This window comes from Cheilinus undulatus, linkage group 5 (assembly GCF_018320785.1).
Source record: "Cheilinus undulatus linkage group 5, ASM1832078v1, whole genome shotgun sequence".
NCBI classification, from domain to species: Eukaryota; Metazoa; Chordata; class Actinopteri; order Labriformes; family Labridae; genus Cheilinus; species Cheilinus undulatus.
The window spans coordinates 42153793-42180461 of record NC_054869.1 but is presented as its reverse complement, the minus strand read 5'-3'; the positions used below and the strand labels follow the sequence as shown (position 1 = coordinate 42180461).

General features: G+C 39.7%; 1 protein-coding gene across 1 annotated transcript in view; it reads right to left on the bottom strand.

The window, feature by feature from the left end:
- Positions 1–271: 271 nt before the first annotated feature.
- Positions 272–26669, bottom strand: part of bmpr1ba (bone morphogenetic protein receptor, type IBa) — a 156264-nt gene continuing 129866 nt past the window's right edge. The window contains exons 4-13 of the mRNA XM_041788291.1: positions 13516–13678; positions 13246–13345; positions 11088–11190; positions 10130–10226; positions 9840–9978; positions 8478–8670; positions 5636–5933; positions 5309–5484; positions 1234–1364; positions 272–1159 (exon numbers count right to left, since the gene is read on the bottom strand). Coding sequence (XP_041644225.1) covers positions 1034–1159; positions 1234–1364; positions 5309–5484; positions 5636–5933; positions 8478–8670; positions 9840–9978; positions 10130–10226; positions 11088–11190; positions 13246–13345; positions 13516–13678 — 1526 coding nt within the window. The 3' untranslated portion in view covers positions 272–1033. The remainder of the gene's footprint in view (positions 1160–1233; positions 1365–5308; positions 5485–5635; positions 5934–8477; positions 8671–9839; positions 9979–10129; positions 10227–11087; positions 11191–13245; positions 13346–13515; positions 13679–26669) is intronic.

Here is a 26669-nt window from a genome sequence, read left to right as displayed (position 1 = left end):
TGCAAACTTTCCGTTTTTAGCAAAAACAATTAGGTCCTCGCACCCTCAGTGCTCGGGCCCTAATTAACACTCTAAAACGAAACTAATGAAAAATCTAAAACCAATATAGCTAGATTACCTTGGCATCCATTCCTCCATGTAGTTGCAGTGGAGCACCTATGGAGGGCAGCGTTGTGCTATACTGGCTCTCTTTTTAAACAGCTGCCCCCGCTAGTCATGCAGAGCAAGAAACACTATCATATGAAGGCACAAGCCAGCAATTTTTGGACATATAACTTTTATTTTTAACATTTAGTATTAAAGAGTTTGAGTTTTACATGGAAAAATCTGTTAGCAACTTTCTCAACCAACCCAAACTCAAAAATACATGAATAGCTCTTCTTCAGTGTCTACAAACATAACCAGCATAAACAGAACATTTAAAGCATCAAAATACACATTTTCTTTTTTCTGTCACATAGTGTCAGTCAGTCATTGGAACCAAAAACAGTTTAAGAGTGACAAAAATGTGTTCAATCCAATTACGACAAACAGGCAGTAGTGGAGTGACAGTGTTTAGAGAGGAGGTGTCATGCTGCAATAAAGCACATCCTTTCCATTCTATCAGTCGGACCTTCATCTACAGGTAAGGTAGCTTTCACAGAAAGCAGTCGGAGATTATTCCACTCACTGGTCAGTAGCTTGTTTGTGATTCTCTGCAGCTACAAGGCCAAATTCAATCTCTTTCTCCAGCAGGAGCAGGAAGCTGGTTTCAGAGTCCTGAAGTGAAAACATCAGTCCAAACAGGGCGTCCATTTGTCAAATTTATTTTAGTTTTAGTAAACCATTGTAGCTCTGTTCTGTATTGTTCATACAGGGGTGCTGGATTACAGATTTCTGGGCGTTTGGACTCTGAAGTAATGATCTTGCTCACCATGTCTCCTCGGGAAAAAAAAAACAAAAAACAAAAAAAGGATTGTGCAGCCTGGACCAGAACCAGTGTGATAGTTAATGCCCTTTCTCAGTGTGTAAACACACACCTGGCGGTAGCTGCTCACAGCTTGATGTCCTGTGATTCTGACATCTTGGCAAGTGTCTTTTTGACCCGTAGGGCTGTGAGGCGGCAGGCCGGGCTGTGGGCCCAGCACTCTGTCATCAGCTTCCCCATCTGTCTCAAACACTGTGGAGAAACGGTCTGGTGTTACACAGGTCATTCATTGTCTGATTTCAAGAAGCACACATTTAAATACTTACCTCATCACTGGTCCATCGATTAGGGAAGGACGGTCGTAGTCTCTTGATGCAGACAACCTCTCTCATGTCTTCATATGATGGGTCTGTGGGAACTAACTCATGGTACGGCAGCTGGTATTCTTCAAGGATCCCTAAAACAGGAAAGAGACAGAAGATAAGATGTAAAATGTGTAATTGACCAAAATTTAAAGCTATGCACCCAATGTGGTTGCAGATACAGGTGTGAAACTCCCATTATGCCAATATTTTCTCTCATGTTTGAACTTGAAAAACAGGTCAGTGTCTGTCAAAGTTGACTCCTTCAACAGCATGAGAAAACCTTTTTTGGACTCGGCAGTTATGTTTGTTCATATGCCAGAATTAAATTGGTATGACAAAACAGAAAAAACATTGGCTTTTGGAATTTGTTTAGACCCACATGAAGGATTCTCTGCAGTCTTATGATTCTGATGATGCCTGAATGTCCGTTGGAGGTCAGGAAGTGAGGGACAGCCATTAGGAATGAATGGAGGAAAGTTAGTACTTTACAGCTCTAAATGGACCTTTTTGCTGAAATTTTCATCAGGAAAGTTCGACATACATTGAGTATGATCCCTACACTTGCAGACCTCCTAGCATCGTCTTGCCAGATAAAGTGAGACAAGTGTCTAGAGGAGTCTTGTGCTGAGCTAAGATGCTAGCTGAGCTCCTTCATATACATATATATATAAATCCTATTTTTATCACAAACATGCTTTAATTGAAACTGTAATGTGCTATTAACCGAATAAACCTTGTGGGTTAAGTGACTGAGAATTAACGAATTAGCTCTTTGAAAAATCTCTTCCATGTGGCCCTCTGTAGCTAGCTCCCGTTTGAGTGCCAGTTTTCCTTCCCCCATCCTTTTTCAATATTGAATCCACATTTAAAAAGCCAAACTGTTACCGAATAAAGAGCTGTTTAGAGGCCAAACAACCAGCTCCACTGAGCTGAGCTAAAAAATCTGCATTTTTCAAAAGAGACAGATTTCCCGTCACAACGGGCAAACATAAGCTGAGAAATATGGGCAAGATTAGCGGTTAATAAGCTCAACCATGAAAAACTGTGCTGAACCAAACTAGACCACATAGGCACAAGAAGCAGACCATACACAAGCATTGTGTGGCACTGTTCATCCAAGCTTTAAACAGAGGCTTTTTTAATTCCTGCCTGCTGCAGTTACACCTTGAGTTTTTTTTTTTTGCCTGAATATTTTAATACTTTTGAAACACAAAAATAGCCTAAGAATAAAGAATGTTTTAATTTTCATAATTTAAACACAAGGCATAGTTGCAAACAGCTTAAAACATGACCTTTTTGGTAGTGTTTCTCTATGCAGAAATACCTACTTGCTCCCATCTGGAGTTCTAAACTACTGCATGTAGTCATCTGCAAAGAGCCTATATGCAGACATTTGTCAAAGTTGCAAAAATGCATCTGTGCATCTTTACCAAAAACTACCCCAAAATCCGTTCTATAAATCATATTGGTATTAAAAGCTGCAGTTAACTTCTAGGATAAAAAACAGGTATTAAAAATAAAGCTTATACACTGGATTTTATTGTAGGCCTTCCAGTGTATTTAAACATTTCTTTGTCTTCATTTACAAAAGTTTTGATTTTTACTTATTAAACAGTCCATTGAGTAAGGGAAGTCTAGGGTTACCCCCTTTAACATTGGAGAAAAACACAAATCAAACCTTTAGTGATACATTTTAAGTTATAATCAAGCCTTTTGACCAATCAGGTAGTCATTTCCCATGACTGATAAATGCTTTTATTTAAAGTACAAAATATAGGGACTTTAATAGTTATTGTGTTTCTGCCCCATTTTAACCCTGCAGAATTCCTGGAATTTGAAGATGACTTGACGCAACTTTGAGCAAGGTCACTTGCTCGCCTTTGGTCCTGTTCACTCCCTGTTACCTGGCATTTCACTTTTACTGAAAGGAAATATGGTCAAATGTATTATGTATAATCAAGAGAATCCAAGAAGGGAAGAAATGGAGAAAAAAGGGAAATGAAAAATGACTTTATCAGGAAAACTGAATTCCAGAGTGAAACAAAGATAAATGGAGAGAAATGTGCATATATAGATCCATGTGAGTTACCAGCTCAGGATGATCCTGATGAACCACCACCAGTCACATATTCAAACATTTATTACTTTCTGTTTGGACTCAGTGCTTTCAATTTAAGCTTAAATACAATAAAACTGTGGAAGTTCATGAGCAGTTTTGCTTTGCAAAGGGTGCAAGATCTGCAGCACAGACATACTCACAAAGTTAGGGTGACACTCTTTGTGGCTCAGACTAGACAAAATAAAAAGCTTTTAAAATAGTTTATGCAGCAGCGGTATGTTTATTATTTGGTTTTATGGTCCTTACAGCTCCATAAAAAAGATTAGACAAGATAATCCTTTATTGATCCTGGAGAACATAAAAATATTTGACACTATTATGGCACAATATTAATAATATGGCATAAAAAATAGAATTTATATATTAAACCTTAATCTCCCATATAACATTTCAATTTCTGAAGTCAAATTTTTTTTTAACATTGATATAAATCACTTATGCTGTTTTCTGTTTGTTGAAGTTCCTTTGTCTTAATTTCCAGTGTGTTTTTAAATGCCTTATTTTCCCTCAGCTTGATCATGAAATATGTTTTAGCACTCAGTAATTCAGCAGTCCTACCATACAATGTCAGCTTTTACAGTTTTCAGACAAAAAAAACTGCTAGGATTGTTCACCATTCTTAAAAGATGCCTGCCACAGCTCCCTACGGCGTAACTTCACATTTTATATGGTCTCATCATCAGCAGTATATTTTATGACATTACCCAAATAACATAACTTCAAGATATAAAGGTTTAACTTGAAATTTAATTATGACAGCAAGTGAGGCTTTGTTTGCAACAACATACTCAAAACTATTTATTTAATTGGTAATATGTGGTAGTACCATTATCTTTAGTCCCTAGAAAATTTATCAAATGTAAATTAAGACTGTCATGCAAAGGGAAAGGCATTTATCAATAACTTCCCTGGGCCAGAGCTCATCTAAGATAGACTGACCTAAAGTGGAGAAGCGGACTGTGGTCTGATGAGTCAACATTCCAGATTGTTTTTGGAAATGACGGCTATGAAGTTCGCCAAAGGGGAAAAGGACCAACCAGACTGTTATCAATGCGAGTTACAACATCTGTGGTGGTATACGGATATGGTGTATAAGTGCCTATTGTTTGGGTAACTTGCACATCTGTTAAGGCACCATTAGTAGTGAAAGGTAGATACAGGTTTTGGGGCAAGATGTGCTTCCAGCCAGATGTTTGCTTATTTCAGCAAGACAACGGCAGACTACATTTTGCACAAGTTACAACAACATGGCTTCACATTAAAAGAGGGCAGGCACTAGAGTGGCCCGCATGCAGTCGACTTGTCTTCCATTAAAATGTAATATGAATTATGGTGTGAAAAACAACCCCTGACTGTTGAGCAACTTAAGATGTACATCAACCAGGAATAGGAAAGAATTCCACTTTCAATACATCAGCAAGTAGTGTCTTGAGTCCCCAGATATCCCAGTGTTGTTTGAGGAAAAGTTGATTAAATACAGATGTAAACATATCCTTGTCCCAACTTTTTTGGAATGCATTGCAGGCACCAAACCAAAAAATATGTGCATATTTTCATTAAAACAAACAAATAAGAGAAACATAGTTTCCCACTTTATGCTAAATATAGGTTGAAAGGGATATGCAAATCACTATCCATCCCATCTATTTTAGAACTTGGGTTTATAAGTGCAAATGTAAGAGTTGTGATCATCAATGAACAATGAAAAAATTATGCTTTAGGTTTATTAGAGTATGATTTATAATATATAACATACATAAGCAGCTTTTTGGTTGAAATTTGATAATTTCTCTAAGAAGAGAGCCCTAAAATATTTCTAGATCCTTTCTCAGTGACCACGAAAAATGTGCAAGTTCCTTTTGTGGCAGTCTGGCTTTTATAAGAGGCTTTAAAAAAGGAAAAAAATAAAGAGTTTACCTCCTGAGACACAACGTCGAGCGATTTCCCAGAGAATGAGCCCGAAGCTGTACATGTCGGCCATGATGTACGACTGAAAATGACTTCTGTTCAGAGTCTCGTCCAGAACCTCTGGAGGCATATAGCGCTTTGTACCCACTCTGGTGTTAGGAGGGATGTCTACCTCATTGGTGTCACTGTAGGGGCGGTGATAAAAGATATTAACAACCAGAAAATAGATGACAAATAATTTATGCATATGACTGAATCCTTAGAAAAACATATTGTGAGAAATGTGGTAGTTTTCCTACCAAAGAGAGAGAAAATTCTGCTCCCTAACACTCTCACCTAATAAACTTGACTGCCAGTCCCAGGTCAGCTATACAGCACGTCCCATTCCGTTTCACCAGTATGTTCTTACTCTTCAGATCCCTGTGGGCAATGGCAGGTTTCCCTTGGGTGCCAAAGATCTCTGTGTGGAGATGACAGAGGCCTGACACAGAGGAGTAGGCGAGTCGCAGCATGGCTTTATTGTCTAGCGTGGTTGATTTGAGGTAGTCGTACAGAGAGCCGTTTTCATGGTAGTCTGTGATCAGGTAGAGCTGAGTCCAGGAGCCAGTTCCTTTAATATCAGCAGCTATAAAACCTGTGAGGGGATGGAGAATTGCACAGAGGTTAAAAAAAGTAATTTCAATTTATAAATCTCCTCAGACTTTGTCTAAAAATACATTTTTATTGCAGCTCCGGCTCTAAAATTGAAGGCAGACATTATAAAACATTATGTAGCCTCCACTGAGGGAGGATTATGCATCGCAGCATCTCATCTGTCTTCTAGTTTACTGGCAAGTGATCTTTTGCTCCTCTGCTTAATTACTATGCATCTTGTGCCGTTTAATTATGCGAGCATTAGTCTGCAGTCCGTCGTTGTCTACTTTATAATTGTGTGTGTTGGTGTTGGGTCTCCTGGCGATAATTGATCTGTTTTGGCACTTAATGCTGTGTGGTACAGCCTAGTTAAGGCCTGACAAGTTTAATTCCAACACTTTTATTGACAGTTTGTTTTTCTTTCACTTTTTGCAAGCTTTTGGCCTGCTAGTTCATCGATCATTTCATTAAACCACTGATTAATACACCATTTAAGCTGTCTGTTAGTCTGTCGATGGTCACTGCTGCTGTTTTAGAAGAAGTATTCACATACGCCCCTTCAAATCCCTGTTAAAGAGTTTTTAGATGATTATGAAACAGAGTGAAACTCAAAGACCTTTCTTTATTACCTAATAAAGCAAACAAGACCACCATGACAAGACTAATTATTTCTATAAACTTGTTTTAATATCTTAGGTGTCACAATAACTATTCAACATCATGCGACAGAATCAAACTTTGTTTACAGTGCAGGACTACTTCCCTCGTCCCAGTATATATGAAATAGGGCAATGGCTTCATCATTAGCGGCATGTTTGTCAACTCTATGTTAGGTGGAGATATACTGCCCTGCTGTGCTACATACACTCACTGACCACTTTATTAGGTACACCTGTTCAATTGCTACCTAACACAATGAGTCAGTCAGCCAATCATATGGCAGCAACTCAATGCTTTTGGCATATAGACATAGTCAAGAGGATTTCCTGAAGTTTAAACCGAGCATCAGAACGGGGAAGATTAAAGTGACTTTGAATGTGGCATGGTTGCTGGCGCCGGACGGGCTGGTCTGAGTATTTCCATGATGATCTACTGGGATTTTCATACACAGCCATCTCTAGGGTTTACAGAGAATAGCCAGAAAAAGGACAAATATCCAGTGAGCGGCAGTTGTCTCGACGAAAATGCCTTGTTGATGTCAGATGTCAGAGGAGAATAGGCAGACTGGTTAGAGATGATAGAAAGACAACAGTAACTGAAATAATGTTGTTACAACCAAGGTATGCAGAATAGAGTCTCTGAACACACAACACATTGAACCTTGAAACAGATGGGCTACAGCAGCAGAAGATCACACCAGGTGCCACCCCTGTCAGCTTAAAACAGAAAACTGAGGCTACAATTCACACGGGCTCACAAAGACTGAACAATAGAATAATGGCAAAACATTGCCTGGTCTGATGTATCTCAATATTAGCTGCAACATTCAGATGGTAGGGTCAGAATTTGGCTTAAACAACATGAAAGCATGGATCCATACTTTCTTGTATCAACTGTGGTCTCAGTGTAATGGTGTGGGGGATATTTTCTTGGCACACTTTGGGTCCCTTAGTACCAATTGAGCATTGTTCAAACGCCACAGCCTAAACTGAGTATTGTTGCTGACCATATCCATCCCTTTATGACCACAGTGTACCAATCTTCTGATAGCTACTTTCAGCAGGACTATGCGCCAAAGCTCAAATCATCTCAAACTGGAGTCTTGAACATGTCAGTTAGTTCACTGTATATCAATGGCATCCACAGTCACCAGATCTCAATCCAGTAGAGCACCTTTGGGATGTGACAGAACAGGAAATTTGCATCATGGATGTGCAGCTGACAAATCTGCAACAACTGCATGATGCTATCACATCAATATGGACCAACATCTCAGGAATGGTTCCAACACCTTGGTGAAACTATGCCATGTAGAATTAAGGCAGTGAGGCAAATGAGTTGAGGCCTCTATCTGTGGCACTTTGCATTGCAACAAATACACTCAAAAAATACTGAAATATCCCTTTAAGGCACTTTGATAAATGCTATAAAAGACAACTGACATTATTGTGAATATGTTTAAATGCACAGTATGGAAATTCTGCTGCCTTGGGGGCTCTCAATCAAAACAATAACAAAAGATGAACTCCTCACCCCCTATAAATGAACTCTCTTGGGAGCCTTGTCAAAGTGAATTGGTGGGGCGAGAATAGTCGACAACATACAGACAATGGCAGAGAAAAACATGCACAAAACATGAATGAGACACAGCAACAGTAACAGCAGCTTGAGCAGCAGTCTTTGAAGTCATGCTCTGTCATGGCCAACAAGAAAGATCCAGTCAAAACTTTAAAGATTTTGCTGCTTTGGTGTGAAAATTCTAAATACTGAGATGGGCAAAACGTTGACAGACGCTTTAAAAGGCAACGACTTCCACTGGGATTGGAAAAATGGTTAAAAATAAGTAAGACGAGTAGAGACAAGCAAAGACGGAGCTAATTCTTACCCAGTATGTTCTCATGTCTCATAAGGACCGTCTGGTAAATCTCCGTCTCTCTGAACCAGCTGGCCTCCTCAGTGGTGAAGAAAACTTTGACAGCCACTTTTTCTCCCCTCCATCTTCCCATCCAAACCTCGCCGTACCTCCCCTTGCCTATCTGCTTTACCATCTGGATCTGCTTGGCTATCGTTCTCTGCACCTGAGGGGGAAAAATAATAAAAAAGACATTTTCACACATGCACAAAACAAAGCTGAATGAATGAATGCTGAAACAGATCTTTTTTAGATTAAATCCTGGCTCTATGTGGAAATGTTGCTGCCAGCCCCCCTCACAAAAGAAGAAAATTCAGGAAATTTGCCCTGAGTGAATGAGTGCAAGTGATTACAATGATATTAAACTGCTGGGGCATGAGGTTAATGATTTCTATTTGTTCTAAAAAAAAAGACATGTTTATTTTATCCTTTATGCTGTTGATTTGAAGGATTTTTCTCTCTGACAAAACCAGTTTCAGCACTAGTTTTGTTTTTTAAAAATCATTCAAAATCATTCAAATTGTTTCTAATCAAAGATCAAACTGACAGTGCTGTGACCTGCTCTTTTCCCATGGGAACTCTCTCTCTCTCTCTCTCTCTCTCTCTCTCTCTCTCTCCTTCTTGCCCTCTGTCTTTTTAATAAACCAATGATAATCCATCTTTTCACACAAAAAAACATTTGATAAGTTGAAGAACAGTTCTCAGAGGATTGATTTAAGGGTCTTTAGCATAGCAGAAACTGAACAGAGTAATATTTTTGCACTGGGCAGTAATAACTGCATGATTCACTAGGGCCAATTAATAAATTAATATGACTCATAAGTTGCTCCGTAAACTAAAGATTGTCTCTATCATAGGCTGAATGTTTCAAACACCTCTAGCATCTTTCTCAGAAAGTATAGAACATATTTGTCAAAGTGTAGGGGAAACAGTTCAAACTTTTCATATTGAAAGGCTCTGCCAAATTTGCACAGGCCCATCCATCCATCACCGTACCTGTCCTCAGATAAGCAATTTGGAGTTTTATGTCTGTTCTGTACACATATAAACTTTCTTTGTTTTTATAGTTGTTTTATCACCTATATATCACCTCTGTGTTTGCAAATTGAATGAAGAGAAATTAAAATTTAGTTTCCATCAACACTCAAAGTGGTCTGGATTCAAACATCCTTAAAAACAAGCATTTCTTCCTTACACTTAGGTCAAATTATTCATAATTATTTCACAAATATAAAGCAAGTTAAAGAAAAAAACGTGTGTTAATTCACTGACGTATGATGCCATGCACCCTTCTCTGTCCTTCTTTAACTTAATGGTGTAATACAAGTATCTCACCAATAGAGGGAGCCCTGAGCCTGAGCCTGAGCTCTGTGACTGCTCTATCAGATCCTTCAGAGACTCTCCAGGGGGAATGTAGGTATCATCCTGCTCCAGACCGATGCTGTACCTGGGACGGGACTCTTGCCGCTTATACCTGCAGAGAAACAAAATTAGTGGGCTTATAAGAGAAGGCAAAAAGAGCTGAAGATAAAGTGATACAAAATCCAGAGGTACACTCCATCCAGGTGATGTCCGAGGGCTTTAAAATGAGGCTGTAAACTAAAGAAAAATGTGAACTTTATTACCTGAAGTAGCAGAAGACAATAATGATGGCCAGGATAATGCTGCACACAGTGACTGAGATCAGCAAGGCCATGTGGTGGATCTTTCCGTCTACGTAGACTGGAAAAGGGGGCAGAAACGAGGGATAAAAGGTAAAAAAAAGTAGGCAAGGAGTGGAGGAAAAATGTGATAAAGGCAAGAGGACACATGAAAATATGTCAGGAAAAGAATCCATTATATTTGCCTTTTTACTGTTACAAACATTGATCTTATTAAAGGACAATGACAACACATTTTAAGAGAAAATGCTGTTAATCATTATCTGCAAAATCTCTGATACCCCTCAAATAAAAAGGGACAGCTATAGAGAAAATTATACCCAGAAATCAGTCATCCTTACAAGTCATTTGAAAGAACTGGCGTACAGTAAATCAAATACAAATCATATTTCACTCATCAATTTTTCATTTTCTCCTGGCACACACTCCCGTCCCTCGGGGCCCCAGTCAACAGCGAGAGGAAGCCCTCAGTATAGTCGATGAATTCTCTCCCTGATCCTCTCTGATAGGGTTTCAGATTGATGACTGCGCCCCCGGTGTCTGCTGCGGCTTGTGATTTCCCTGGGAATCTAAGCTTACTGTCTCTCCAATACACAAAAGGACTCTCAGCCTCGCACATGGAGGGTAGTGTTTTACACAGCAGAGACCTCGCTATTCTCCCGACACCCGGCAGCTATGGCGAGCAGCAGGGCAGTTTGACAGTAACTCGCCACTTTAGGCGTCTTTGACTCTAACAATGTCATGATATCTCTATCTGTGAATCCTGTGTGCTAACACTGTCAGCCACAGTTCTGGACCCTGTCTGTATCACTGTCCCCCGTCACCTGCCAGCTGGAAAACAAAAGGGCCCTTCAAGATCTTTCTTCAGTTTCACAAGCAGAAAAAGATCTGTGGAAGGATGAGAGGAGAAAGATGAACTTACGGGGCGGTTTGAGGGGTGGCAGCGTGGGATGCAGGTTTTTATTACAGTAATCCTGGTCCGTGCAACACTCCAGAGATCTCCTTTGACGCGAATTCCCTGTGTCCTGGAGACAGAAAAGACAATAATTTACATCCATTTTTATCATTTTTACTCTTCTTTGTTCACTTGTTTTGTTTTAATTTTAAAGATAAAAGCTTAAAGCTCAAAAAATCCATAATCTCAGTGTTATGGAAAAGTCCAACTTGCAAAGGTTCCCTGAGTCTTCATTCTCTCACTCTGGTTCAGTACACACAAGCACAATCATGGGGAAGACTGATGACCTGACAACTGTCCATAAGACAATCATTGACACCCTTCACACGGAGGGCAAGCCACAGAAGGTCATTACTGAAGAGTCAACGCTGTCAGCCATCTACCAGGAGACTTTAGAGCACTTCATGCTTCCATTTGCTGAGAAGCTTTATGGAGATACTGATTTCCTTTTCAACGTGCCACATACGATGTCCTGCCTTCCCCCTCTAACCTCAACCAATGGTACGGAGAAGACCCCACGTGCCCCCTCTGTCTATCCACTGTAAACCTCACGCATATTCTGGTTGGCTTCCCACCCGAGATCGCCACAACACGTCTCAGACCAGACCTCGTGCTCTGGTCCTCTTCACTCCACACTGCCTACATCACAGAGCTCCCTGTTCCCTGGTAGGACGCTGTGGAGGAAGCTTTCAAACGCAAGAGCTTTAAGTACGCTGACCTAGCAGCGGACGCTGAGCAACAAGGATGGAAAGCCAAGGTTTGCCCAGTGGAAGTCGGCTGCAGAGGCTTTGTGGGCAAATCAACCATCAGGCTGCTTAAGGATGTGGGAATTCAAGGTCAAACCCAACGTCAAACCATCAAAGCTCTCTCAGGGGCAGCAGAAGAAGCGAGCAGGTGGCTATGGATGAAGAGGCGAGACTCGAAATAATACCAGTGGCACATAAGGGTTGAAAGCAGAGGGGGGCACACCTGGGATGCCAGGTGTTGCCGATGAGCTCTCTGGAGGTGTCGTGGGCCTATCATCAAAACACCAGTGAAGGAGGGTGCCCACCACCACCATCACCATCACCACCCAACCAGCCGTCGCCGCCAAAGCCTCGAAACTGCCCTGATGGATGTTCCATCACTGCCCACTCTACAGGGATCAAGATCAATCAAGGGATTGTTCCACCTAGTCCTAAAACAGAATTAAATCAAGCAGGAATTAAACTGCCCACAGTGAAGCCCAAACTACCATAAACTGGTATTCTGACCATGGTACTACTGTGTTTGATTAGCCACCCAACTGGTCTGACCTGAACCACGTAGAGAATCTCTGGGGAAATGTGAAGAGGAAGATGAGAGACACGAGACTCAACAATCCAGCCGAGCTGAAGGCTGCTAACAGAGCAACCTGGGCTGCATAACACTCCAGGTGTGCCACAGACTGATTGGCTCATAGATGCAGTAATTTGTGAGGAAGGCGCACCAAACAATTACCAAGTGCATAAACAAGCAGAATTTTCCAGAGGGTGAACATTTCTGTATTATAAATTTTGGTGGACAGGTTTGTTTTTTTGGGATGGTTTGTGATATTCTAATATTCTGAAATAATATTTTTTTGTGAGCTTTAAGCTGTAATCATCAACATTTAAAGAAAAAGTCTTGAAATATTTCCTTTTGTATGAGATTAATCCAGAATACATATGAAAGTTTCACCTTCTTGAATTAAATCACAATGCAGAAATTGTTCCAGTTTCAGTGTTTTGTTTAAACTGCTGGTATCAAATAGTGGGGAAAATTTGGACCACTCTAATTGTGTGTTTTAGAATTTAAGGCTGGTTAAAGAATGTATATCTTATCTCATCTGTTAAACATCTAATCAATTTAAAAAATCCACCATGACATCAGTCAAATATGTGGAAGCTCTTTCTTCAATACTGTCTAAAGATAAACATAAAGAGGGACTAAAAATAAAAGTATGCTCACTGTCATCAAGTTAAGTTAAAATAATCGCATTTCATTCACTCTCTTATGATTATTGCCATCCAAATGAAATTACTGAATCAAATTTTGTTAAGATCTGTGATAAAAGCTGCAGAAGTAGAAGAGCTATGTAGGTTATATTATGACAGTATCCACTTACCCTGCACTGAAATTCAGATCCGACCAGCCCAAGGCAGCCTGCAGTCAGCACCGGGACACCCCCCTCCTCCTCCACCATTGTGAAACAATAACCATCCGTCCTGGGAGACAAGGGCCAGCTACAGTTAGCAAATTAAACACTAAAACAAATTCATTTTAAAAAGCAGCTTTACTTTTTAAGCACCAAACTGAGGTTATCTTCATATACAATGGTGTCACCACTATTTTCTTATTTTATGTGAGGTATGCATATACAATTTTCCAGCAGTACCTGCATGTATTATTTGTTGAATCATCAGGACAGTGGTGATAACAGTGACACCACAGCAGTCTCTGTGAGGATGAAGCAGGAGCCGTGCTGCCACTTGCCTCCTTCCCGCTCTCCACTGCCTCCTTACTGGACGCTCTCAGCAGCATACCGTCCAATATGTTCCCTATAAAAACAGGCACAACAAGACAGAAGGGGGCATTTAGCTGGGAAAGAAACAGAAGTTTAAATCAGATTCATGAATCAGAGGGTTCATTTTACAGAGGAAGGAGCAGCAGCGCTGTTAGGGTCGGGCTTTTCTATTATTAATGCCATCATATGTACGGGCTCATGCTGCTGGAGGCTGTTTGGAGAAGATCAGCAAAATAAAAAATAGTTGCAGAAAAACAAACTTTGTAAATTCATGCATAATGCAAACCAAAAGAAGAATAAAAGGTCTATTAAGTGTAGGAGAAAATTGTCTTACAAGTGTTAGAGAGCAAAGAGGCATGTCATGTTTTAATATTCAGTGAAAATACACACAAAAAAGAAATGTGTGAATTTATGTACTCAGTCTGTGAAATGATCATGTTTTTATCTGGGTTTCGATTGTTTTCAAAATACTCTCACAGTGAAGATGGTAGAGCCTGCAATTTAAAAAAAATGTAGCAGAAGGAATATTTAACTGAATTCCAAATAACTTATTTGTAGGGAGTGACATTGTGTGATTTAGCCGAGCCCACAAACAGAATTCCCATCATAGTTTCTCATATGTCTTACAGGAATGTTAAGCTTATGAAAAAAAGTCTTCCTGTTTCATGGCGAACTGTTGGACATAGACAAGCTAGGTACACCTCTTGGGGTGTGCCTGTGTAAATTCAGAACTGATCAACCAGAGTGGACCAGGCAACTTTCTCTTATCACAAGTTGGCGCTGTGTATATTTTGAAAACATACAATTACCAGTGTATTTGGGTCATCTAGTAAATCGTGTTTAAATATGATAAAATTCAGCTGAGTTACTGTTCAAATATTATGGTGAGAGAAAATAATGACTCAGTTACCTTCCTGAATCATACTGCAAGCTATTTGCAAAGCATTCTGGGACTGCTTGCATTGTGAACCTTTCGTTTTGTTACATCAACATTATTTGTGTTCTTTTGCACAACCATCATGATGTTTTGGTGAATTTAGTTTCAATCCTCCAATTCTGTGGCTGCTTCCTCTGCTTCACCTCAGCATCCGCCTGCGGGATTTTTAAGTTCCCCCTGGGGTGCAGGTTTGATATCTTCACTTTCCAGTTCCACTGCTGTGCTGATGCACGGAGTGTCAAGGCCAAGACGGCAAAAATCAACTCTATATATTCTATTTATTTCCATGATAAATCTATTCCACATGAGCTGGTAGGCTGAGCCCATGATGCATAAAGCAACTTACTTTAACTGAATCCACCACAAACAACAATGAATGTTTTTTAAAAAGTAAAAAGCACACAAAATCCTCGGCCTGAACACCTGATTCTGGACAATGTGTTCACTCATAGCAAATGTTTTCTTTAATACTCTTACAGCTGATACCGCTTCTTAGAACTAGAGCTGGGCCTTTGTATTCCCACTTATCGGATTTCAAAAGAGCACCTGTTTGTCACTTGAGGGGAAAAAAAAGGATCACGGAAGTGTCTTTCCTTCATGGCTTTTAAGATTTTCATTCATTCCAGCGTGATCATTGGGACCAGATGCTGAACAGCTGCAAGCACAGAGTCCTTCCTCTGTGAAATAAACTACGAGCAGATCTTAGCTGACTTCTCTTAACCTCCTCTTCCTCCCAATTTATGAGAAAATGATTTATACAAAGAGTCTGAATCTACAAACAGGACAGCATGTGACAAGGAGAGAATGCATCTTCTCTACAAATGTTATCAGTCCTCAGTGAAATAGCGACATACAGTATAGTAAAGCAGAACAGACTGAGATAACCTTCAAAGACATTTAAAGCATAGAAACTGCTTTGAGTTTCCTATCGGTCAAACCGCAGTTCATGTTTACTGCTGAGAAAAGAGACGGTTGTGTGCAGAAATTCATGTGTGTGGTGACTACAACATAAAAACAGCATTTGTTGTACACTTGGAGACCCTTGCAACTTTGCAGGTTGGAGTTCTCTTTTGGAGGAGACATAAAAAAAGTTAATATCAAGAGCAACATGGGGGATTTGTGTTTTTAGGATACAGCCACGGTGATAAACATACTAAGAATTACAAAAAAGTCATCAGTTTAGTGGACCAACAACAAGAGGGCCAATGTTGGCTCTACAATCTAATGCTACTTAGCATTAGCATGACAGCACTGCCACTTCAAATGACTAAAACTCTGTAATCATCTGGTCAGGTTTGGGATGTTTTGTTCATACCCTATCCTCAATTCTTGGTATATGTGGACAATCCATTGCAACAGATGTCTTCTGTTTCTAACACATGCTCTAGTATTTATTTTTAATGGAAGTACAAGGATGGGGCGAAATGTCTTCAGTGCAATATATTTCGATACAATTATCAAATCATGGGTGTCAATAATCATATTAGACTTAAAGAATTAAAATTCATCTTCTCTTAAAGGTTTCCCTACTAATATGAAACACTGTGCCACCAATTTATGACTTTGCATGTTGGCAGTTATAACATGAATGAGAGTAATATGAACAGAAATTAACTGCAGAATAAGTACTCACACTCGACCATCTGTACCGTGCCTGGGCCCGTTTCAGCCTAAAGTCTGGTATGTTTGGCCAGTGTGAGTGCAATCATTCATTGCTTTGGCGCGGCACGCTTCACGGCCTCGGCACGCTAACTGCTTTTTCTCTCTCTCTCCTCACTTGGCTCTGTAGTTAATGTAGCTGATTCCAGGTCAGGGGAAATAATTCTGGTGTCCGAACACATATCATATAAATCTGCAACTATTTTACAGCCTAAAAAACAACACTTATGCATACTGAGTCATCAATGGTAGATGCTTCGTGTAATGACGTCAACGCGTGACGTATTCGTGCCCAGGCCTGGATGCGCTGAGTAGTGTGAGTGCTGGCCAAAGGGGGGGCAGGGGAGGGGGTCAAATGGGCTTCAGCACGGTTAGAATATGGCACGGTACGGATGGCCTAGTGTGAGTACACCCTAAAAGAAAGAAAAAAAATACAGCAGGATGAAGTTGGACAGCAGTGAAAAGAAGTGAAGGAAGACATACAATCCACTTCTTAACAAGGTGCCCTGTGGTCTAGTTGAATTTTCATATGACTCCTTTAAAGGATGAAGCATAACAAGAAGCTAAACAGACACCAAATGATATAAACACATAAACCCAGCATGCTGGGGTATGTAATGTTCTTCACTCAATCAGATATCTTAGCTCTTAGGGGTCAACGATCACACCGGCATGATTTCATCATGTGATACTTTTGTCACATGACAGCATGAAAACAGAGCCACATTTTGCATTGCAATCACTTTGTGTATAAAGCATGATCTTTAAGCTTTCTTTCAGTTTTTGTTTGTTGTCAATTGGCCAAGTAAACAGGAAATATGATCATTTTAACTTGACAGAAAAATTAATGTTACATATAGGGGACATATTGTAATTTATTTTAAAAAATGAATTTAAATAATAATTTTTAAAAATCAGTTTTTGTGAGATGTTGTGTTTTATGGAGGCCATATATCTAATACAGTAAATTAAACTAAAAAATACAAATTCTTTTCATTTTATAAAGTTGAGATAGTGCCGAAAAAGTTTACACCAAACTCAAAAGTAAATTAACAAAATGGCAAAATAGCCAGTGGACCTCTAAAGTTTAATATCTAATGATCATTTTGAAAAATATCACTTATTGCAGAATCACTTTATTTTGATATTACCATGGGCTATAAATAAAGTATTTTATTGTACCCAGAGGTAGCCTCTGATTCCCACCCCTCATACTACTACTAGGCAGCTACATATCAAGGCCTTCCCCTCACTAGTCAAATACGAAACCCAGTTTGGCAAAATAACCACAGAGAAAATTCACACCAAAGAAGTTTTTCAACATACTCCTTTGATACTGAGAGATAGTTTTGTCAGTTTAATTATATTTGTGGCTTAGGAGGAGGATTAAAAAAAAAAAAAACACAAGTTTTTCTTGATCTCCATTAAATACCCCATTTTGGTCCCCTTTACTTGGAAGCCTCCTTCCTTGTTTACCTTCAACAGACACAAGAACAGCATCATGGCTGCCAGTGATAATGAAGAGTTTGTTTCCCAAAAAGGCAGTCTTCTGTGTTGATTCAAAAAACTCATCACATCATAGTCCACTTTTACAGACAAATTTACTGCTATATATGTATAGTACACTGAAAAAAGTATTCACACCTGTCAATTGTTGAATTCAGGCATGTCAATCCGACCCACTACCACAGGTATATAAGATCAAGCACCTAGCCATGAAGTCTCCATTTGTAAACACTTGTGATACTAAACGGGTCATTCTGATAAGTTCAGTGACTTTAAGCGTGGTACTGTGATGGTTGCCTTCTTTGCATTGAGACCGTTTGTTAAGTTTCATCCCTGCTGAATATTCCACTGATGTCTATAACTGATATTATCAAAAAATGGAAGCGTTTAGGAACAACAGCAATTTAATCATGAAAGTGGAGATCACATAAATCACAGCAGGACCAATGACTGCTAAGGCGCATGGTGCAAAAAAGTTGCCAATGCTCTACTGAGCCAATAGCTGAAGATTTCTGAACTTCCACTGGCAGTTCAGTTACTCCTACCTTCATTTCTGATCTATCATTTTATTGAAATATTACTGTACATTCAGACAAAGGTCCATTTAAAACAGTATAAATTAAAAATTAGATGTAATATTTAATTAACTAGGTCGCCTTAGCCTTGTTTTGTTGACATCTCTATCCTGGAGGGGCTGATGACAGTCAAGGTGCTGTTCACAGTTCAATGGCAAACAAAGTGTAACCATAAAGAGCCTCACTTGTGAAAAACAAATTGGATGAGATGGAAACTTAAAAAGGTGGCATGTATTTTCATGGTGGTTACAGGCTGTCAGTCAAACGTCAGATAATGGGAGGTATCTCCTCTTTCATCTGAGCTCAGCTGTCGTTCACAAAACATCAAAGAATTCCCTGCAGGGACAAACACTTAGAGCTCCTGATGGACTCAAACATGCACACAAGCATTACCTCACACACAAGATGAAGAATGTTTGCACATGTTCCCATGTGTTTTCAATCTGGCTCAATATTCCTCTGCATTAATCTTGCAGTTTAATGGTTTAAAGTTCCCAACTGATCTAATTCTTTGATTTTTCTCCTTTGTATTACAAGTAAGGGACACTGCTCATACATGAGTAGAGTCTCCAATATTTTCATTGTTTGGAAAAAACTTTCCAAAAATCTGCCATATGTTTCATATTTTTCAGGACCTAAACATGCTTAGAAGTTTTAGTAGCATGTTTGACTTGTACAAAACTTAGTAGGTGTATGTTTGATGTCCACAGCTACTATAAAGTCCCAACCATCCATAATCTAAACTTAACAGGAAGTCCAGTATTTCTGTTTAACAATATCAATTTAGGTGTATTCACATTTCCAGAGCTCATCCTTGGATAAACTTTTACAAAGGGATAAATCTGATCAAGCCAAACGATGTATATCACTAGAGGAGACTATAATGTGCAAAAAATATCAAATTTGCGTATGAAACTTGAAGTGCATGGCAACTTGCCAAATCCTATTCCCATCATGAAGCATGACGTAGCTGTCACCTAAAATTACTGGGTCGAAAGGAGGGTAAACTTCACGTTTTTTAATAAACATACCTTTCACATTTACCTGCAGGGCAAAACGGTGATTTTGACACCTGCTGCATCACCTGCTGGTAAGGTGAAGAACGTTTATGCAGAAAGACACCATTCAAAGACAAGGCAATTCAAGGTGCTACACAGAGCTAAACATCTTTACATCATTTAGAGCAAACAAATGAAAAAGAGTAAATAAAGACGGAAAAATATTAAGTCGTAGGATTAAAAATACACAGGGATAAGCTATTGGCACAATGGCTGAGATCAGTGAAGCCCAGCGTTAGTTCATGCAGGACATGGTAGTCATACACCCGGCCATGATCAGCTAATGGCCAGCTGATCCCAATTATCCCCTCCCAGCTCCCACAGCCAATCACAGCTCTGACTCTCAACACAGCGGTGTATTTCAACTTGACATACTTCTCACTAATCCCTGCTTGCATTAATGCTGATGCACCACGCCGCTGCTACTGGCAAACCTTAAGCTCCTCCACCCCAGCCTCCTCCTTTATAGCGTCGAGCTTGTTGCACCCTCATATTCAGATTCATGCTACTATGGATTAATCAATTTGAACTAATTTAATTGTATTTAATACACATTGTAATTAATGTATCCATCTATATTGTTTTTATTTTGAATGATTTAGGTTTAGGTGGTATTTTTTTCTTTTTATATAGAGCCAGGTAGGTTTTGATGGTTTTTTTCACTTAATAAATAAAACCACAATTCAAAACTACATTTTGTGTTACCCAGGTTATCCTTGTCTTATAGTAAAATTTCTTTGATGTTCTGAAACATTAAAAGTGAAAAAGTATGTAAAAAATTAAAAAGAAATCAGGAAGATAGCAAACACTATTTAACACCACTGTATCTGATTTATATACCATATGTAAACTTTCATTTTTCAAATTTTTAGCATTTGACTTCATATGTGTTAGTGAGATTTTTTTGTGTGTTAAGTTTTTCTTGTAAGTAATGACACAGTAAGCGGTGTAAGACACGGCTAAGTTGTTTCTTTTGTTTCAATTCGCCTCCTTTTTGGTGTCCTATAAAGCCACTATGACTGCAGCAGACTGTGTTGCATCCTGTCATGCACCACGTCCCAATGTGGGCAGAGGTGTGAGGGCCCGTTCAGAGCTGTTATAGCCCTCATGCTAAAGCAGGTAAATGTGAGTGTGCAACAATAAAGAAGAATCCCTCTGATGTGATTTGACGTTGTCTTTATAACCCCAAGCTGTCTAAAACTGTCCACTTTTGTTTCATCAGTGAAGGAGGAAAGGATAAAGGATAAAATATGCTTCAAGTAAAATACTCCTTCTGAATCTTAACAGAAAAATATAAAGTTAATAGATTATTTTGAATCTGCCGTTTCTAGAACTTTATAGGGGAGGTTATCAACAGTAAAACAATTTTGGCAAATTCTTTGAACCAAGCATCGTCATTTGTAATCAAGCACTTCCCTTGGTAAATGTCGCTCTTGTACACGCTGATAATGTGTTGACAATGCTGCGAGAGAGGGGCGGTGGGGTTTAAAGGGGTCACATTAACAATTGACCGATTTGAGAGAAAGGGAGCGAGGAAGAGTAGGAGGGGGAGAAGAAAGGGGGATTAACAAACGAGAAGTGACAGAGCTGCGGGGAACTGGTGGGCAGTTTAGCAGCACACAGAGGGGACAGAGCAGAGGCCACTGGCCTTTTCCACCCTTTCTCTCACTCCGTCTCCCCCTCCCTCCATCACCTCCTTCATCCTGCTGCCTAATGCTCACTCACTCTGTGTCACACTCAGTGCCAACCTCTCTCTCCCTTTTTCTTTGTCCTAATTCTCTTACTTTAGCTTCTTTTCTTTTTTACTTTAACAATCATGTTGTTTCCCTTCTGCTTTGTTTTTTCACCAATTTATTCCCCGATCTCTCACAAAGCTTCTCCTCATCTTCTACTTTCTTTGCCCTGTCCTCCCAGCGTGAGTCCTCTGGATAGTCATGTGAGGTGCTGCTGTGCTGTTGACAAAACACAAAGCCTTTCACATCCATCCTGCACCTGGGATCCCTGGCTACTGCTCTGCATGTGTGTCTAAGTGTGTGTGCTAAAGGGAAAGACGGTAGGAGAGAGATAACGAGGAAGGAGGAAAAAGAAAAGGTACAGGACAGCAGCAACATACAGTTTAAGTCATAAATGCTTCTATAATGAAACTTAGTATTTTCCAAACTCATAATTAATAATTGTATTGTTTCTGGTGGTGTAATGCAGTCCCAAGACACCTGTGTCTAGAGGGTCCAGTCACTGCTTAATCAACATTCCTGGCTACCATTACACCATTAAAACAAAAGGACACTCAAAACAATTCAGGGGAAAAGTTATAGAAAAGTTTAAGTCAGGGGATGAATACCAAAAAAAATCAAAGGCACGAAACATCCTTTGGAGTTCAGTTTGATTCGTCATCAGGAAATAGAAGGAATATGGCACGTGTGTAAATCTGCCTGGATCAGGCAACTAACTGAGTGATTGTGCAAGAAGGAGACTAGTGAGAGAGGCCACCGAGACTCCTATGACTACTCTGAAGGAGTTACAAGGTTCAGCAGGTGAGATGGGAGAGACGCTGCATACAAAAGTCAAAGCTTCATAGGAAAAAGAAAGCCACTGCTGAAGAAAACTCAACTTAAATCTCAACTAGAGTTTGACAAAAGGCATGTGGGAGACTCCACGGACAAGTGGAAGAAAGTTCTTTGGTCTGATGAGAGCAAAATGGTTCTTTTTGGTCATCAGAGAAGAAGCTATGTTTGGCCCGACACCCAACACTGCACATCACCACACAAACACACCATCCCCACTGTGAAGTATGGTGGCGGCAGCATCATGCTGTGGGGATGCATCTCAGCAGCAGGCCCTGGAAGGCTTGTAAAGGTAGGGAGTAAAATGAACGTTGCAAAATATGGGAAAACCCTAGAGGACAAAAATTCAATCTGCAAGAGAAACTACGGCTTGGGAGATTTATTTTTGAGCAAGAAAGACCTAAAGCATACAGCCAAAAAAGCCAAATGATACTGACCGTGAATGACTTATAAAAATCAATAAAAAAGGTAAAACATCCAAGGGGATAAAAATTTTTTTACAGGCACTGTAGATCCTTTTACTGGTATTAAATGCAATCATTCTATTTAAATTTGTGAAGCGCTTTCATTCCATCTGTCAACCACAAAGAGTCACCTTTAATTGCATCTTTACAGCTGGTTTAAACACATAAGCACTCATCTCTGACTTGCGAGTAAAGTCTTTATTGTTGAGATTTTCTAATATTCATGTGTCATTAATGCATCATTTGAAGTCATGATAGCATCTCAACACCCCATCTTACCTCTCAAAGCAATTTTTCTTGATTCTTGTACACTTTTTGTATCTAATATAGCATCCTTGACCGCTGACTACCAAAGTTTTTAGATCCTGTTGAATGTTTCATTCATCCCGAGGTTAAGTGCATGTTTTCTTTGAGCCTGTCCCACCTGCCTGGGGAGAGAGCGTGACTGGGGTCAAATATTTCGCTGTTTGAGAAAGCAAGAAAGCTCTGACCCTGGATGTTCCTCAACTCTTATCTTGGAGAGGAAAATTTTGCCTCTGTGAAGATGAAAATGTACACTTTGATAGCTGCAGTGTGAAAATGCACCGTCATAAGCTCACATAAAGCAGATTCATTCTCACTTGAAATAAACCTACATATGTATAAACACACAAGTGAGAGAATATGAAAGGAAAGCCTAGGTAAGAACATGCACTGACCAATGCAGCTCCGGCTAAAACCCCAAAATGTCAAAACATGCTAAAAGTCAAACGCTTTGAGCTCTAAAACCGCCCTATTTCCATTCCTTTCTCTGACATCATAATTGTTTCAAGCCCTTTTCACTGAAATTGCCTTTCAGATACCACTACGAGCTCTCAGGTCTCCCCTATAGGCTGTTTTTGGGGCTCCATGGCAGGATATAGAGGCCACTGTAAACACACAATTAACAACTGTGGCCCCACAATCCCCCCGAAAGCTCAAAGGCCTCTTTTGAACAGACGCCGCTTTGTAGAAACTGAGACATAAAAAGAACGAAGAGGACGGATGAGAGAGTCAGAGGGCATAAAGTGAGGTGGAGGTATATTGTGCATGAGATAGAAAGATGAAGATTTGGAGGAAGATAGACAAAAAGACTGAAAAGAGAAAGAAAAACATTCATTAGTTATCCCAGCCATGTCAAACAAGGCCTACCAGAAAAACCCTTTCAGTGAGCCCGTGTAAACATCACCCACCTCCCCCTTCCACTTAAGACACACTCATTTGACAACACAGCTCCCTTCCTGCCCCCTTCTTCCCTCTAAGTAGTAGTTCATCTTCTCCTGTTTGACAGAGCCGTCGGAGCGCCGAAGACACATGGAGGGTGTTTTATTTTTTTCTCTCTCACTCACTCAAGTTTCTGCCTCCGTCTCTCCTTCCACATGCTTTCAGTGCCGGCTCTTATCTCCACGTTCTTCTTCCTGTCAATGTCAGGGCGAGCTGAGCCATCCCACATGTGCAGGAATGTGTTAATGAACGCCACTTTGTGATGTGGAGGATGGGGAGATGACATTCTCATGATGTTCTGGCTAAAATGACCATGAATTTCACTTGAACATTTATGGCAAAGCTTTTTTGCTCACATACTTTTCTTTCAGGGTTTTCATGATACCAGTATTTTAAACTTTGAGACAATTGTGCAAAATTGAAATCCTAGGCACGAAACAGAAAAGCAAGTAAACTTCAGCTAACCTTATTTAAGCAGGAGAATTCCCATCACAGAATCTCTTTGCAAGGAAATCCTTGCTAAGACAGCGGCACAAGACGATCCCCACATGACAAAGCAGTAAAATGTGCATACATTGGTCAAATGATCCTTAATTCTGGTTTTAAATTGTCCTGCTCAAGGCTAAAGTGACCCTGTAGCTCAGACCAAGATGAGTGAGCAAAAACATTCAAAGCTCTATTACCAAAGGCAGCAAGTTTGAACAATGTCATACATTTAATTTTACTCTAATAACATTTTTGGAATCGGCAGAGAGCGTTAATAAGTAAACCTGCACTGATGGACCAGCCTAGGAGTGATTTTGGGCCTGCTTTTCCATGGATAGTGCTAGGCAAGTCCTCTCCAATGTCACTGATTTATTTGCCGATCCCAAACTCACACATGCAAAGTGTTTCATGCCATGATTAAAACGGCTTATGTTTGGCACAGTGGAAAAACTGCTGTAGAGCGTGCAGCATGGATGGAGCAGCACAGACAGACCCCATACTGCAGCTACGCACACAAGCTAGGACAGAGGAGGTTTGAAATATTTCAAAACACAACAGAGGTTTTCCTCTTCCCTTAAAGCATCTGCTCTGTGAATGCACATGCTCCCACAGCGTCTCCTCCTCTGCTTTAGATTTAATGTATAACAGACATTCAGGTGGCGTTTGCATCACTGTGATGGAAAAAAGACTTTAAAGCATTCCCTCACTTTCTACTGCTGATATCTCTCATTACTAAATTCTAAATCTTTCTGAAAATTGGTATTTTTCTATTGATAATCAAAATAAAGGCTGAGTGAATACACCTGGTGGCTGGCAATATTTTGAAAACCTCCATTATTATTTCAGTTGCTTTCTTTATTGTTAGAAAATGTCATTTTGAGGCACCAGGGAATCTGTAAATACCATTGCCACTGTGCCCATGTTTCAAAATGAAAAAATATACCTTTAGTTTGCACTTTGATGCCTCTATAGGTCCACAGTCTTAAAATTTCTGTTGAATATATTTTGGTCTCTTTAAGGCAGGAAGAAGTTATGCATCATTACCTCTTCATCCTGTTTCCTTGTAAACTTTCAAACGAAACCCACTCTGCTGTCACCCCCTTTCTTTGCCTTTCTATCCCCTGTCCCTCCTGCATCTTTCTAACTTTTCTTCTATATTATCCCAACACTTCTAAACACACTCTTCAAAAACAAAAACAAAAACAAAAACAAAAAAAAAACAGAAGAACACCCTCATGACATATTTAACCATTTTACTGTAAAATGGATGTACAGTTTTACTTAGCAGAGAAGGCTCTGCTCAAAAGATTCTCCCTGGGTTAGTCAAGCAGCATGCTTTGACCCTGCAGGGAGCACATGGCTGGAAACCTCTATATGGGTAGTTGCATTTATGATAATTTGAATTAAATATAGTTAAATTAGTTTAAAAGTAATTAATCCATAGTAGCATGAATCTATGAGGGTGCAACAAGCTTTGCCAGCAGCAGCAGCATTAATGCAAGCAGAGATTAGAGAGAAGTATGTCATACTTAAATACACCACTGTGTTGAAAAAAAAAATTGTGATTGGCTGTGGGAGCTGGGAGACGATAATTGGGATTAGCTGATCACGGCTGGGCGTGTGACTCCTGTGTCCTGCATGAACTAAAGCTGAGCTTCATTTGCGTTAAAATTTATAGAACTCGAAATCAGGTGCAAAGCTCAGGCAATAAAGTGAAAGAACATACAGAGCAACCAGGGGAAATCAAGATATCAACACAACTACATATCTTTGTCCTGGCTTAAATGATATATTCTTGATAATATAGGCAGCAAATGTCAAGAAATGGATTTAAAAATGCAGCACTCTCAACATGTTTTCTGGGCAATTTGACTCACCAGATTGCTATTTAAACTCTCCTCACATTGAGGCTTTTGACATGAGTTTAGAGTGGACAATATCGCATTGTATCATAATTTATCTTATTATATGTTACTGTACCATATAAATTTTATAATGTGGCATCTTATGGTATCAACATGTAGCATTTTGTATAATGTACTGTAATGTTTATACTGTACTACATCATGTCACGTTGTGTCATTGTTTAATGTTGTTTACCCTGTGATTCACTCTCTTAGCAGCAACGGCCATTTTTCAAAGCATTATACTGTATAAATCATTCAGTCCTTGGAAAAATACAAATTGGACATTTACTGGCTGAGAAAATCCTTGTACTCATCCAACAAACAGAATTAAGATGGACCACCATGTAGCAAACCACAAAAGACAAAACTGTCAAATAGTTCAGACAGAAAAACAGCTTTAAAGACTTTCTCTTTGGCACAAAGAGCATAATAAGAGCAGTGAGAGGGAATATGTCGAAGCCGTTTGAGCTGCATTCATCCCTTCTGTCCTCCATCACAACAACATCATCAACAGCCCTTCAGACGTTCCTTCATTATGTCACTCTGATGAATGATGCAGTAATGAGCCTCTGCCAGTCTCTGCTTATACAGCTGTCATCTGCCAGCTTTATGCTGTGACCAGTGGGG